Source organism: Taeniopygia guttata, chromosome 18, assembly GCF_048771995.1.
Source record: "Taeniopygia guttata chromosome 18, bTaeGut7.mat, whole genome shotgun sequence".
Classification (NCBI taxonomy): domain Eukaryota; kingdom Metazoa; phylum Chordata; class Aves; order Passeriformes; family Estrildidae; genus Taeniopygia; species Taeniopygia guttata.
Genome location: NC_133043.1, coordinates 2,495,949 through 2,508,794, shown reverse-complemented (window position 1 = coordinate 2,508,794; position 12,846 = coordinate 2,495,949). Strand labels below are relative to the sequence as shown.

General features: G+C 41.2%; 1 protein-coding gene across 2 annotated transcripts in view; it reads left to right on the top strand.

The window, feature by feature from the left end:
• FASN (fatty acid synthase) overlaps positions 1–12,846 on the top strand; it is a 42,369-nt gene that overhangs the window by 8,254 nt on the left and 21,269 nt on the right. For both annotated transcript variants that reach the window (XM_030287668.4, XM_030287669.4), the window contains exons 4-16: positions 651–824; positions 1,677–1,877; positions 2,301–2,423; positions 3,061–3,176; positions 3,418–3,552; positions 5,905–6,364; positions 6,709–6,896; positions 7,719–7,908; positions 9,323–9,417; positions 9,816–9,950; positions 10,256–10,459; positions 11,988–12,103; positions 12,536–12,711. In XM_030287668.4, coding sequence (XP_030143528.4) covers positions 651–824; positions 1,677–1,877; positions 2,301–2,423; positions 3,061–3,176; positions 3,418–3,552; positions 5,905–6,364; positions 6,709–6,896; positions 7,719–7,908; positions 9,323–9,417; positions 9,816–9,950; positions 10,256–10,459; positions 11,988–12,103; positions 12,536–12,711 — 2,313 coding nt within the window. The remainder of the gene's footprint in view (positions 1–650; positions 825–1,676; positions 1,878–2,300; positions 2,424–3,060; positions 3,177–3,417; positions 3,553–5,904; positions 6,365–6,708; positions 6,897–7,718; positions 7,909–9,322; positions 9,418–9,815; positions 9,951–10,255; positions 10,460–11,987; positions 12,104–12,535; positions 12,712–12,846) is intronic.

The window sequence follows — 12,846 nt, the reverse complement described above, 5'->3', positions numbered from 1 at the left end:
CTGTGACTTTACTGAAATGAGCTTTTGCTTCTCTGCTTCTAAGCCTCCATCTGGAGATTGAATATTTGTCTCCAGGACACCTTAAGCACAGAGAAGAAACAGCAGAGATTTCTGACAGTCGACCTTGCTATGTGGTTTTTTAGAGCAAAGTTGTTTGTTGTTCTGGTTGTTGGCTATTTTTATACTTCAGAATTCTCATTTTTGTCTTGTACTCCAGATCTCAGCTGGAGATAGATATTGATATGCTCGCATGACATTTCATGTGCCATGATTTTCCTCCCATTTATTCTGCTCCTTTTCTCTCTACTGGAAGTCAACTGTTAGCTTGTCCTGTCAGCACTTGTACTTTTCGTAGTCCATGTGCTTTTTTACACAAGACTCTAGTAATGCCCAGCTAGGCTGAAAAGCTTCGTCAGGGCACAGTATGTTCTAGCCGAAAGTCAATACCAAACTTTGATGGACTCTGAAGTAAGGCATGTAAGGTCTGCAGTTGAAACAGTTAAAAGGTTAGTAAAGGTAAGGGAACAATGCTGCAGGCCTGCCAGAAAGGGGCAATAAATAGTTTTTGGTGAACTGATGCCGGTGTACCTGATATCCCCCGAGTTTGCCCTTCATTTTGTTTACTGTAATTTACCTTTCAATCCCCATAGGTATTAATCCAGGCACCCTCCGTGGCACAGACACAGGTGTATGGGTTGGTGCCAGTGGGTCAGAAGCTGCTGAAGCCCTTAGCCAAGATCCAGAAGAGCTTTTGGGATACAGTATGACTGGCTGTCAGCGTGCTATGCTTGCCAACAGGATTTCCTACTTCTATGACTTAAAAGGTAAGTGTCCCCCAAACCTGGTAATGCTGATCAGCAATTGCAATTTCAACATGATTGTACCACAGTTGCTGTAGAAGACTGGGATGGATATTATGGCACAGACCCCTTTTGGAAATAGAAAATAGTATTTAATTGTTCTTAGGAGGCATATGAGAAGTAAAAAATATACAGTGACTATATGATAGGACTCCCTGTAAGGCTTTATAACTCAGCTGCTGCTGTTGTGTAAAGCTGGTGTTCATTTGAAAGATGGTGACGTCAGGAAGCCTTCATGGCCTTTAGACTGCTATTTGGTACCAAGATACGTGGAATTTGGGTAGACCAGAGATAAACTGCTACTGACTGTAGCAGGTGGTGCTTTTATGAGTAAAGTGGAAGAAGTAGGAGAGCCACAGAAATTATGCGATTGCTGGCATGGGTATGATTCAATGTATGATTCCATGTATGGTATTGAAGGGAATGGAGAGATGGAAGTTGATGTGGATTGCAGCAGAGAAGAGAGATAATGGCAAAGGCAGCATGAGGAAGGATGAGGGATTTTTATTGATGAGAATGGGTAATTAGATGAGACTTGCCTGTAAAGCTGTGTTCTCTTTTTGATGGAAAGACAAAATTTTTAAAAATGCCCTTAAAGCAAATCTGTTCACAATTTTTTCCCATTTTTCTCATGCCTTACCTTCTAACTAAGCAAAGATGGCGATTCTAGCCTCCCGGTGCATCAGGTTTATCTGCTATGTTCTGAAGCAACTCATATTTAACATTGTTTTTAATATTTTTCTTGTAATCCCATCCTGTAGTCTTTGGAGAAGACTCTAGGAAATTAAGGTTGTTTTTCCCCTTGTGTTTCTTAAGGGCCAAGCCTAACTGTTGACACAGCCTGCTCCTCTAGTCTCGTTGCTCTGGAAAACGCTTATAAGGCAATTCGTCATGGGCGGTGCAGTACAGCCCTAGTAGGCGGGGTCAACCTCTTGCTGAAACCCCACACATCTGTGCAGTTCATGAAACTGGGTCTGCTTAGTCAAGGTGGTGCCTGCAAGACTTTTGATGCTTCAGGTAAGGCATTAGTACAAAAGCTTATGTTGTATGAGAGTAACTTACTGTACAGTCTGTGACCGGCTACTCTTTCAATACAGCAAAGAGCTAACCTTGTAGTTGTTCCAATGTGCACTGGTTGGGCCATACTCTGATCTATGTTGTGTCCTCCATTGAACCTGGAAAACTAACTGTGGGGAAGAAACCATGGTTCATCCCTCTGATTCTGGGGAGAAAAATAAGGTGTCTCTTGATGGAAAGTTTGTGTTGTGAAATTTGTGATGGATGCTGTGTCTTTCCAGGTCATGACATTTTTCTTTAAAACAAATAGATATGTCAAATTCTCAAAATAGTCTGTCATAAGCAGTAATCTTCCTGCATGGTGTTTGGCAACATTTTACAAAGCAAAGCAGAAATCATGACTCCTCCTCTCTCTGCTCTCAGGAGATGGATATTGTCGCTCTGAAGCTGCTGTTGTTGTTCTTTTGACCAAGAGATCTATGGCTAAGAGGATCTATGCCACAATTGTAAATGCTGGAGTTAACACTGATGGCTTTAAGGAGCAAGGTAGGTCTTGAGCTGCTGAAAAGTTACCTATAGAACTCTTCAGTCTAGTCTTTGCCATAAAAAATGATGCGTTGTGGGGTTCTTTAGATGTGTGAATGTTTTTTTTTTTGTGTTTGAGGTTTTGGGGTTTTTTTCGTTTTCTGGTTTTGATAATGCAAAGTTCAGGACCTTGTTTTGTAAAGAACTTAAAGGAGAAACACAAAGGTGGTTTGTACTGAAGTAACAGCAGTGTTCTCTTGCTAGTTTAGCATTCCTCAGGACATCTCTGCAGTAACTTCTGCAGTGCTGGTAGAAATGTAGATGGAGCATTATAACTGTAAAGCTCTTACCCTACTGTTGTCCAGCTTGTCCTGCTCTTCATTTGTGGTGACACAGAGCTTCACATGTTTTGCTTAACCTAGACATCTAGTATTCTGTTATTCCACCCTAGCCTAACTCATTGCTTTACGTTAATTTTGGGTTCCTCTGCTCTTCTTAACAAAGCGCCTGAGAGTTTGATGCTAAGAACATGGTGAAAAGGTCTTTAGTTTGGTTTTTTGGGGAGGGACCTGGAAATCCAAAGCAAATGAAAGGATGCTAAAATCAGAACAGGAAGCACCTGATAGGAAAGTGGAATTGATGGCAATTTTGATCCTAGGTGTGACATTCCCATCTGGAGAGATGCAGGAGCAGTTGGTCAGATCTTTGTACAGGGAAAGTGGTGTCAAACCTGAAGAAGTGGAGTATGTTGAAGCTCATGGGACAGGCACCAAGGTCAGCATGGTCCCTTGGGGACTGAGTGTTTTCTTCCCTTCCATTTCTTGCCACACTTTTCCATTAAATTATTCTTTGTTTGCCCAAAGTAAAATTCTTTTGCTTTCTACCAATTAGTAGAGTAGATCCTACTTCACTACTTTTGGACTTTGCCCAAACGCCATAATCTTTCAGATTTCTCTTTTGGGGGGTGTGTTTTGGAAGTGCTGGCTAATAGCCATTCTGATTGTCTTCATACTAGGTTGGAGATCCACAGGAAGTAAATGGCATTACAGGTATCTTCTGTGACTGTGAGCGGGAGCCACTGTTGATCGGATCAACCAAGTCAAATATGGGTCATCCAGAGCCTGCCTCAGGGCTTGCTGCATTAGCCAAGGTAACAGAAGGCTTGAGAAGGAAAATTTGGAATGATGGGTTACACCAGTGTGTGGGGTTTTGTTTGGTTGGTTTAGGGAAAATCTGCATTGTTTCAGGGTAAAATGTTCACTGATAATTTTAAGAACTCAGGTGTTTCTCATTAACTGCTTGCCTCACATGTGACTACTTTTAAAAACTCAGGTGCTTATCCAGCAAACCATCAAATGCTCAGGTGGCCCTCTGCTGTCTTCACACATGCTTCAGTTCCTGCTTCCTACTGAATTCTATAAGAGCATAGCTGTGCTCAGAATGAAGGATTTGGGATCCTTTTCTTAATCCTTGTTGATTACTTTTTCAGTCCTTACACTGGACCTTCCAACAGAACTCTGCTGCAAGTCGTTTGGGTTTGAGGCACATACATGTAGAGGGATTTAGATGTTTGGAGTAGTTGACAGTGAACAAAGGTGAGAGGCAGTGTGGGCTTTCAGTGCCAAAAGAGCAGCTGATCTTCTGGCTTTCTGTCAGGGATGTATCATCTCTTCCTCTTCTCTCTTAGGATGGCAGGAAGCCAGGTGAGTTCTCTGGGATGAGGCTACCAGCATGAATAACTGTCTGTCTTAGCAACCAGCTTGCTAACTACTGCTGTAGGCAGACAGTCATCTATTGGCTCTGGCTGCTAAACTGCTTAGCAGAGAGCTAGCTAATGTTCACACTTGCTTGTAAGCCTATTACCATAGAACCCTGCAAACCAAAGTCATGTACACAGCCACTGCTAGAATTTTAGACTCTTCAAAGTGGTTGCTTGTGACCCGAATAGTGTAGTAGCCTCACCTGCATGGCGATAGCAGTATCCATCTCTCTGTAGAGAAAGGTTTAGTGGTTTTTAGTGCCTTTATCTCTGACTAACATATTTTTCATAGAAAGAATAATATCATAGTCATAAAAAAAAGCTTCTCAATCCATATTGTGTTGCATGTAACAGTTTGTTTAGTGTGGTTCTGTAATCCGTCAGGACAGGATTGTAACTTTGAGGTAGTGTTGCCCCCATCTCTACACCAAACCCAGTGTTTCTTAGACAGTAACTGTCTCAGTATGTCTGCAGTTTGTGTGTTTTCCAGAATTCCATAACATGCTGCTATGTGAGGTATTAGGAAATTCAATCTTGAAAGTGTCGGATTTCAGACTTGAAGAGAATTCATTAATTATATGGATAGGTAGGAATGAAACTAAGGTTTGCTGAGGTCTCTTCAGTCAAATTCTGATAAGGAAGGGAAAACTCACCTGCATCTTTGAATTACTCAGCCTGTCTAATCACTTGTTTGGCAATAAAGACAAAGGTTTTTGGTGGCACTGGTGGTATGCTCACTGTACTGTGCTCTCAAACCTAGGTAGAAACCATGGCAAACCTTAAGTACAATGTGTATCAGTGTAAAGCAGCAGCACATTCAAAGTGCATAGTATTGTAGGTGTAGGACAGTATGCACGAAAATCCTTACACTACAGCTTTAAATATGTTGACTGTGAGTTGAAGTTGTTTATTTATACTGGTTGCTCTCCCAGGTAAGCTGCCATGTCTAATAGTCAACTTGAAAAAGCAGTTCCCAGGAGTATGTCTCTCTGACCATTCTGGGGTGATGAAGGAACTGTCAGACATCCAGAGCACACTGTGTTTGCAGCTGACCTTGTTGCCTGCAATTTGCTGGGCTTGTTCCACAGATGAATGTGAGCTTGGTGTCATGAGCTGTATGTAGAGAGAAGCTACTGAGAGAAGGAAGCTCTTGCTTTTTTTGGCACAGATATTTTGTTCCTCACATTGTTTCACTACTTTCCTTTGGCTCTGCCAGTTCTGCCCAATCTGCTGTTTCTGCTTTTTTGAATCAAGACAAAAAATGGGTGTAAACCAGCAAGCAGACTTCTTTGCCAGTGTTTCAGCTTGATTCTTTTGCAGCAAAACAAGAAATAGGAGCATTTTGTTGCAGTAAGGAAGATAATTTGTGTGACTGGGGAGGGATGAAGTGGAACGTGATAAAGGGATGAGATCTGAAAGGGAAAAAAGTTGGTTGGTAAAAAAAGTTGGTAGGCTGCTCTTCCAGCAAGACTGCATGGCTTGCCAGTTAGAAAGAGACTGGAAGCTAAACCTCATGCTACTATGCTCAACTTCCCTGCTGACTTCCTGCCTGATCTGAAAATTTGCCTGGGTGATGCAGTTGCTACCTCAGTAACATCAATAATACTATTCTTTGAAATGTTCCTTTATCCAAGCATAGAGACTGCTTCAGAATGTGCTACGTGGTCATTTGTAGTTAACTAATAACAAAAGAATGTTTGTCATGAGAAAACGTGGATCACAGAACGCTCTTTTTTCTTTCAGGTCATTCTTTCTCTGGAACATGGGCTGTGGGCTCCAAATCTTCATTTCAATACCCCTAATCCAGATATTCCTGCCTTACAAGATGGCTCTCTGGAGGTAGTTTGTAAACCAACACCAGTGAAAGGCGGCCTTATCGGTATCAACTCTTTTGGTTTCGGGGGTGCTAATGCTCATGTCATTCTGAGGCCAAATAAAAACAAATGCCAACCTCTGGAGACTAGTAACGTGCCAAGGTTGGTTCAGATTTCTGGCAGAACCCAGGAAGCTGTGGAAACACTAATTCAAGAGAGCAGAAAACATGGAGAATGCAGCCCATTTGTAAGCCTGCTCAGCGATATCTCTGCAGTTCCTGTGTCCTCCATGCCCTACAGGGGCTACACGCTGGTTGGCACTGAAAGTGACATAAAAGAGATTCAGCAAGTTCAAGGATCTGGTAGACCACTCTGGTACATATGCTCAGGTAGGTGTGCAGCATTGAGTCCAGGCTTTTCTATTCCTCTTTAAATCTGGGGCTTGAACAATTGTATTCTGTGCTCTAATGTTATTTTACAGTGTAGCACGAGGAAATATTTTGCAACCCTGTGACATGTCTAGGAGTCTTGTGTTTTCTGTATTTTATTAAAACCTTCCAATTTAACTATCTTCTGATTATAGAAAAGCCCAGCAAATAATAAGCAGTGCCCAATTTAAAGAATGTAAGAAATGTAAAAGTTAGAATTTTTTAACTGCCAGAAGAAGTGTGTTGTGTCTACTCCTGTTTCAGAGTATTACTAAAAGCTCACTTTCTCCTTGCATATCCTGCAGGCATGGGAACACAGTGGAAAGGCATGGGCCTGAGCCTTATGAAGTTGGATGTGTTTCGCCAGTCTATATTGCGTTCAGATGAGGCTTTGAAGAACACAGGCCTTAAGGTCTCAGACCTGCTGCTGCAAGCAAATGAGAACACTTTTGATGACACTGTTCATGCATTTGTTGGACTAGCTGCTATTCAGGCAAGTCTCAATGGGGTAGTGGACTCAATCTACATAAACACCTTCTGCTAATGTATCTGTTTGGCTGGTAATACTTTATACCAATTAATGGAAGCTTGTTTTGTGTAATCAGCAAGTGGCAGCTTTTGGAAATATTTCTCTGAGAGAAGGAAGTACTTTGTGCCCTTGACAGTTTCAGGCTTTGCTACTTCCAAGTACATAACAAACTTTTTGGTACAGACATTCTTGGCCTCACTGCTTTTTTCTTACAAGATGTTTGGACTAATATTGGTCTGAACTGATTTGCATGTGTATCTGTGTGCATATATGGCACAGTTTCTTCCATTAAGAACTTTAGGAATGCCTAAGTTTTAGGAAAATGCTTGTGCCTTGGAGCAAGGTTCCATTTAATGTCTTGTAAAATTTGTTCTGCAAATGAACTAAGTCAAGCTGAATGAAGCCTTTTCATGATTCTGAGTGTCAATGTGGTATTCATGGTTTCTTAATAAATTAGAGACCAAGCTTTTAAAGTGGTCTGGAAAGCTGGTCTTAGCCTCTTACTTTGTACAGGCACATTCTTGGCAGCCTCGTGTTGTTGAAAGTATTTTCTTAGTGGAAAGTTAGATTGTAAAGAGGCCCAGACAATACTGGAGTTGCATGATGATTCTTAGGATTGCTTTGAAAGGAGGATGGAGCTGTAGTTGTGGGGAGAAAAAAAAAAGCAGTGAGGCCAAGAATGTCTGTACCAAAAATTTTATTATGTGCTTGCTACTGCTGTGTACCTTTGAAGCCTGACACCTGCTTACTCTGGTATGGAATCAGTAATTTTACTTCTGCTTGCAGATTGCTCAGATTGATATGCTGAAGGCTGCAGGTCTGCAACCCGATGGCATTTTGGGCCACTCAGTGGGAGAACTAGCTTGTGGCTATGCAGATAACTCCTTAAGTCATGAAGAAGCCATTCTTGCCGCTTATTGGCGGGGACGATGTGTTAAAGAGGCCAAACTGCCACCTGGAGGAATGGCTGCTGTTGGTAGGTACACTCTTACTAAAAGAGTGATACGGGAATATGCATCTGATCTCTGTTGTATGCCATTGAGATAAAATTGGTCTCTGAAGCTCTCATGTCTGTAAAATCTTGGCCACTATTGCCTCTTCTTTGTTTTCTTCTGATGTAGAACAGGTTCTTTAATATTTAAGTGGATAAAATGTTAGTGATCTCTGTTGTGGAATACATCAGGCTTTTGGTAACCATTCAAAATTTTAAGTGTAAATGGAGGGATTTATTGTCAGGTGACTAGTGACAGGCCTCATAAATAATACCTTGAAACAAGGTGAAAATGTAAAGCACTGAGTTTTTTGGCTCTTGATAGATATGTATCATACACACACGGATGTGTGTATATATGGGGTTTTTTTGTAATTTTGTTCAAAAAGAGACTTCTGATTGTCTGCAGGAGCAACGAGATGTGAAAACAGTCAGCCACTATGCTGTAGTGGGCAGCTGGCTAGTGGAATTTACTACGACCTAATAGTACTTAGGAGTAAGCTTTCTCCTGAACAAGCTTTACTTTGTGTTTGTGTAAGTCATATAGATTTGCCCACTGTCAAGTAAAATTTTACACCCAGCAGTTTTACTTTGTAGTGTGACTTTATAGTGACTTACATGTTTAAAAGTAAAATTATTCTTGGTAGCACCGTTGTTCTTCTGTTTCTTACTGGATGCAGTGGTCAATTAAAACCTGAAACACTTCAGAGAAAAGTTGTTGCAGGTATAATGCAGTCTATTGGATTAGAACACTCGTTATGATCTCAAACTTATTAATTTAGGTAATGCTCCAAGGGACGACCTACATAATTTAGCTTTTTTCCCCCTTGAGATTAGATAAATGACACTCTTATCATAGAACTTGGAAAGCTGCATATAGTACGTTTTTTATAATCTCATGTTGAGTTCAAGTTCTTCCTGTGACTTATATCTGTGTAATGTATGACCAGATGCTTCATGTGTTAACCTGGCATGCCAATAGAGTTACTGATTTCTATGAATATTTTTTGTCTCTCAGCAATCCGAGCTAGAGCAGGGGAGAGCACATGGGCTTGGCTCCTAGAAACTAATGGCAACATGAGACTAAACAACCACTTCTGTAGCTTCTTTGAAACTGCGGGGGTTACACCCACCCCCCCACCCGCAATTCATTAATGGGATGATGCAAAGATTTGGCTTTGTGTTCAGTTTAACTGTGATAAGTGTCATGGTAAAGCTCTAGGATAAATATTCTTAGCTTTTGCAGAATTACTTTGGAGGGGAGAGAGAGGTAGCTGTCAGTATCTCCCAATTTTGCAAAGTGCTGAATTGACCACAGTGACTGTGCAGTTAAGATTTCTTCCTCTTATGAAGCTCATAGCTAGAAACACTTTTGTTGTCCTGTGGTCTTCTTCTGCAGGTCTGACATGGGAGGAGTGTAAACAACGCTGTCCTCCAAATGTGGTACCAGCCTGTCACAACTCTGAGGACACTGTCACTGTTTCGGGGCCTCTGGTGAGCATGGAACTGATACAGTGTGTACTGGGATTTTGAGTAGGACCTGCGAAGTTCAATTTTGAAGAAAGCATGAAACTTACTTAGAGTTCAGCTACTTGGAAAGGAGAGCTGGATTAAAGTGTGGAGTGGACATAGTATGTTGTATAAACTTACACACTCAAATAGTTTGTGAGAGTAAGTGATATTAGTGCATCAGTAAGCTAGTAATAAAATCTGTTATATCCATGGGCATAGAGGATGATAAATTATAAGACTGAGACAAGCAATTACCTCTCACTGCTGTGGCTCCCCTTAAATGGCAACTGATGAAGGGTATGGACAGACTACAGTGGCTTGTGCAAATACCAAGTATTTTGTGAGCTTCTCTCTTAGTTCACTTATATTTCTCTTCTTAGGACTCTGTGAATGAGTTTGTAGCCAAACTGAAGAAAGATGGTGTGTTCGCAAAGGAGGTGCGCAGTGCTGGCGTCGCATTTCACTCCCATTACATGGCATCTATTGCACCAGCACTGTTGAATGCTCTGAGAAAGGTAGTATTGCCAAACCGTGGCTTGCATGGCTTATACTCTGACACCCTGGTTGCCTATAGGTTATGTTGAGCTTAAGGGGATTCCCCTTTCAAAAGGAAGAGGAAATCTCTTGAAGAGCATGTAGACATCTGTGAGATCTAATGTTTGGAATCACTTGGTCTGGAGCAGGAGGATGTCCTGAGCAATCAGCCTGGGAGAAGTGACCTGCAAAAAGGAGGAACTGCTTGCTTTTGCCAATCCTCTTGTTCTCTATGACTTGTAACTCTTTCCTCTTTCTCTGGTCCTTCTTTCTTGACTGTCTGTAGGTCATTCCACACCCTAAACGTCGCTCAGCACGATGGATTAGTACATCTATCCCTGAATCTCAGTGGCAAGGTGATCTGGCTAGGAATTCCTCTGCTGAGTACCATGTGAACAACCTCGTGAATCCAGTGCTGTTCCACGAAGGTCTGAAGCATGTTCCAGAGAATGCTGTTGTAGTAGAGATTGCTCCACATGCTCTTTTACAGGTATCGTATTTGATTGTTTCAGTATGACACTATATTGATAGTATTATACTGTTACAAGGAGTTTGAGGCTCTGATGACTAGGAAAGACTACTTCTTCCCCCCCCCCCCCCCCCCAGTTCTGAGAGCTTTTGCTTCCTTCACTACTTCTGAGCTTCTCCCAGTTTTAATGTTTGGTTTTTTGTTTGCTTCTCTGTGTTTTTTTAGAGGGTGGTGTATGTTAATACTAAAAATAAAAAATCCCTAATACATTACCACTTCCTCACACAGACATTCACATTACTGCTGCTATTTGTTCCTATGTGCTTCAGATAACTGATAGCCAGGTTTCTAAACTGTATAATAAATAAGAAAAGCATTTCATGGTTTGGATCTAATGGAGAGTGTGTGCAAAAATTACGGTGGAGTGAGGCATGCAAAAACTTAGCAGGCCTTGTCTATGAAAAACATCTGTACTCTGAATTTGGGTTGAGGTTTTGTGTTAAAAGGTGGTGGATAGCAGTGGTGTTTTCCCCTCTTCTCCTAGATCAAGTAGTCTGAGACCACAGGAGCTTACTTTCTTCTTAAACTCCTTTCTCTAATGAGATCAGGTTATTCTTTTCTCCCTGCCCTATAAAAATTGATTCCCATGGAATTAGCTCCATAGTAGAGAATGCAGAACATGAGGTGCATTGGGAAATACTTGCTCCTCAGGATCAGTGGTGTGGTCTTGTCTCTATCCCTTAAGTCTCAAGGACTGGTCTTTTTCATTTGGGCAGTGGCAAGCAAGAGGAGAAGTCTTAGGAAGAATAGTAGTTACTCATGATCAAGATTAATAGTTACACAGCGCTTCTGAGTTTCAATCCAGTGTATTTTTATTATATCATGTCAGTCTTATGCTTTGAAAGTGACTTGAAGGGAGAATCAGGAGTATAGTTTTTAAATTAGGCATATATTTTTGCAATAGAGATTTTATGCCTCATGTTGAAATCATTGAGCAATTTTGGACTCTAATGCAAGTGACTAAGACTTCATTGTCTGGGTTTAAGAGTATCCTGATTTTGTCTTCCATTCCTTTATTTTCTCATGTAAAGACCAGAGGATCAAATTGAAGAGAAGATAAAAATTGAGTCAGGTGTTCAAGGCTGAGTTTTTTGGTCTAATAGCTTTTGCTTGAGAAATGCTGTAGGATGCTTCAGACTATAAGGTACTTCTCCTGACAAGTGAGTGTGTGCAAGTGGGAGGCATGAGAAAGTGACTTAGCAGTTCTTCAAGTGCAGGTGTTGATTTCACTTCACAGTCTGCTTGGGAAAGGGATATTTGTGTGTTGTCAGAATTACATTAATATTCTGTAGGTTCTGCTTTATTAGATGTGCATCAGCTTGGGTTGCTGGAAGGGTACTCTTCTCTGTTAAAGTGGTGTATGTGCCAGCAGCTAGCACAGAACTCTTGGCACAGATACATAAGTGGCTTGAGACCTATAGACAAAAATTCAGAGACAAAGTAGTAAGTGATGTCTTCTACCAGTGATTTATGGATTCTGCTTGACCAGGCTATCTTGAAGAGAACTTTGAAACCAACTTGCACCATTCTGCCTTTGATGAAGAAAGATCACAAAAATAATTTGGAGTTCTTCTTGACACAGATTGGAAAGATTCATTTAACTGGGTAAGGAGACTAGGGGAGGAGGATGAGTGGGATATAACAGAAGGGAATTCAGGTCTCTTCTCTAATATGCATGTCTTCACATGGATTCAAACACTCCTTCAAGGAGCCTTGAAATAAACGGGATGTACATTTGTGCTTTACATACTTAGCATGCTCACTTCTGAAATGTTCCTGTGGGTTAGAGACTGCTTGGGCAAGGAAGGTGCCTTCTAATGAGAAGTGCCATTTTAAAGGCCTAGGAACCTGGCACTAGCTTCTGGAAATAAATTTTGCGTCTTATAGACTGTTAATTACAAATTTGGCTGCAGTAAGTGTTCATGGTACATCTCAGACATGGAGTCTGAGACCAATTACTGTCTGACCGCTTAAGTATTATAACAGATTTTTTTCCCATCCCTTCCCCCACTGTCTTGATTCTTTTTGTCTTTTTAGGATAAATGTTCTTGGAAATAACTTGTTCCCTGCTGTGGAATACCCTGTCCCTGTGGGAACACCCCTTATTTCTCCATACATCAAATGGGACCACAGTCAGGACTGGGATGTTCCGAAAGCTGAAGACTTTCCATCAGGTTCCAAAGGCTCTGCATCTGCTTCAGTCTACAATATTGGTGTGTTGCTTGTTTGGCACTTATTATTTGTTTGTCACTTTCCTGCTTTACCTGTGTGTTTCCTTTTGTAAAACTAAGAAAAGAACACTCAAAACAGCATCCTGGAAGCTATCTTCTGAAGCTTAAATATTTGGT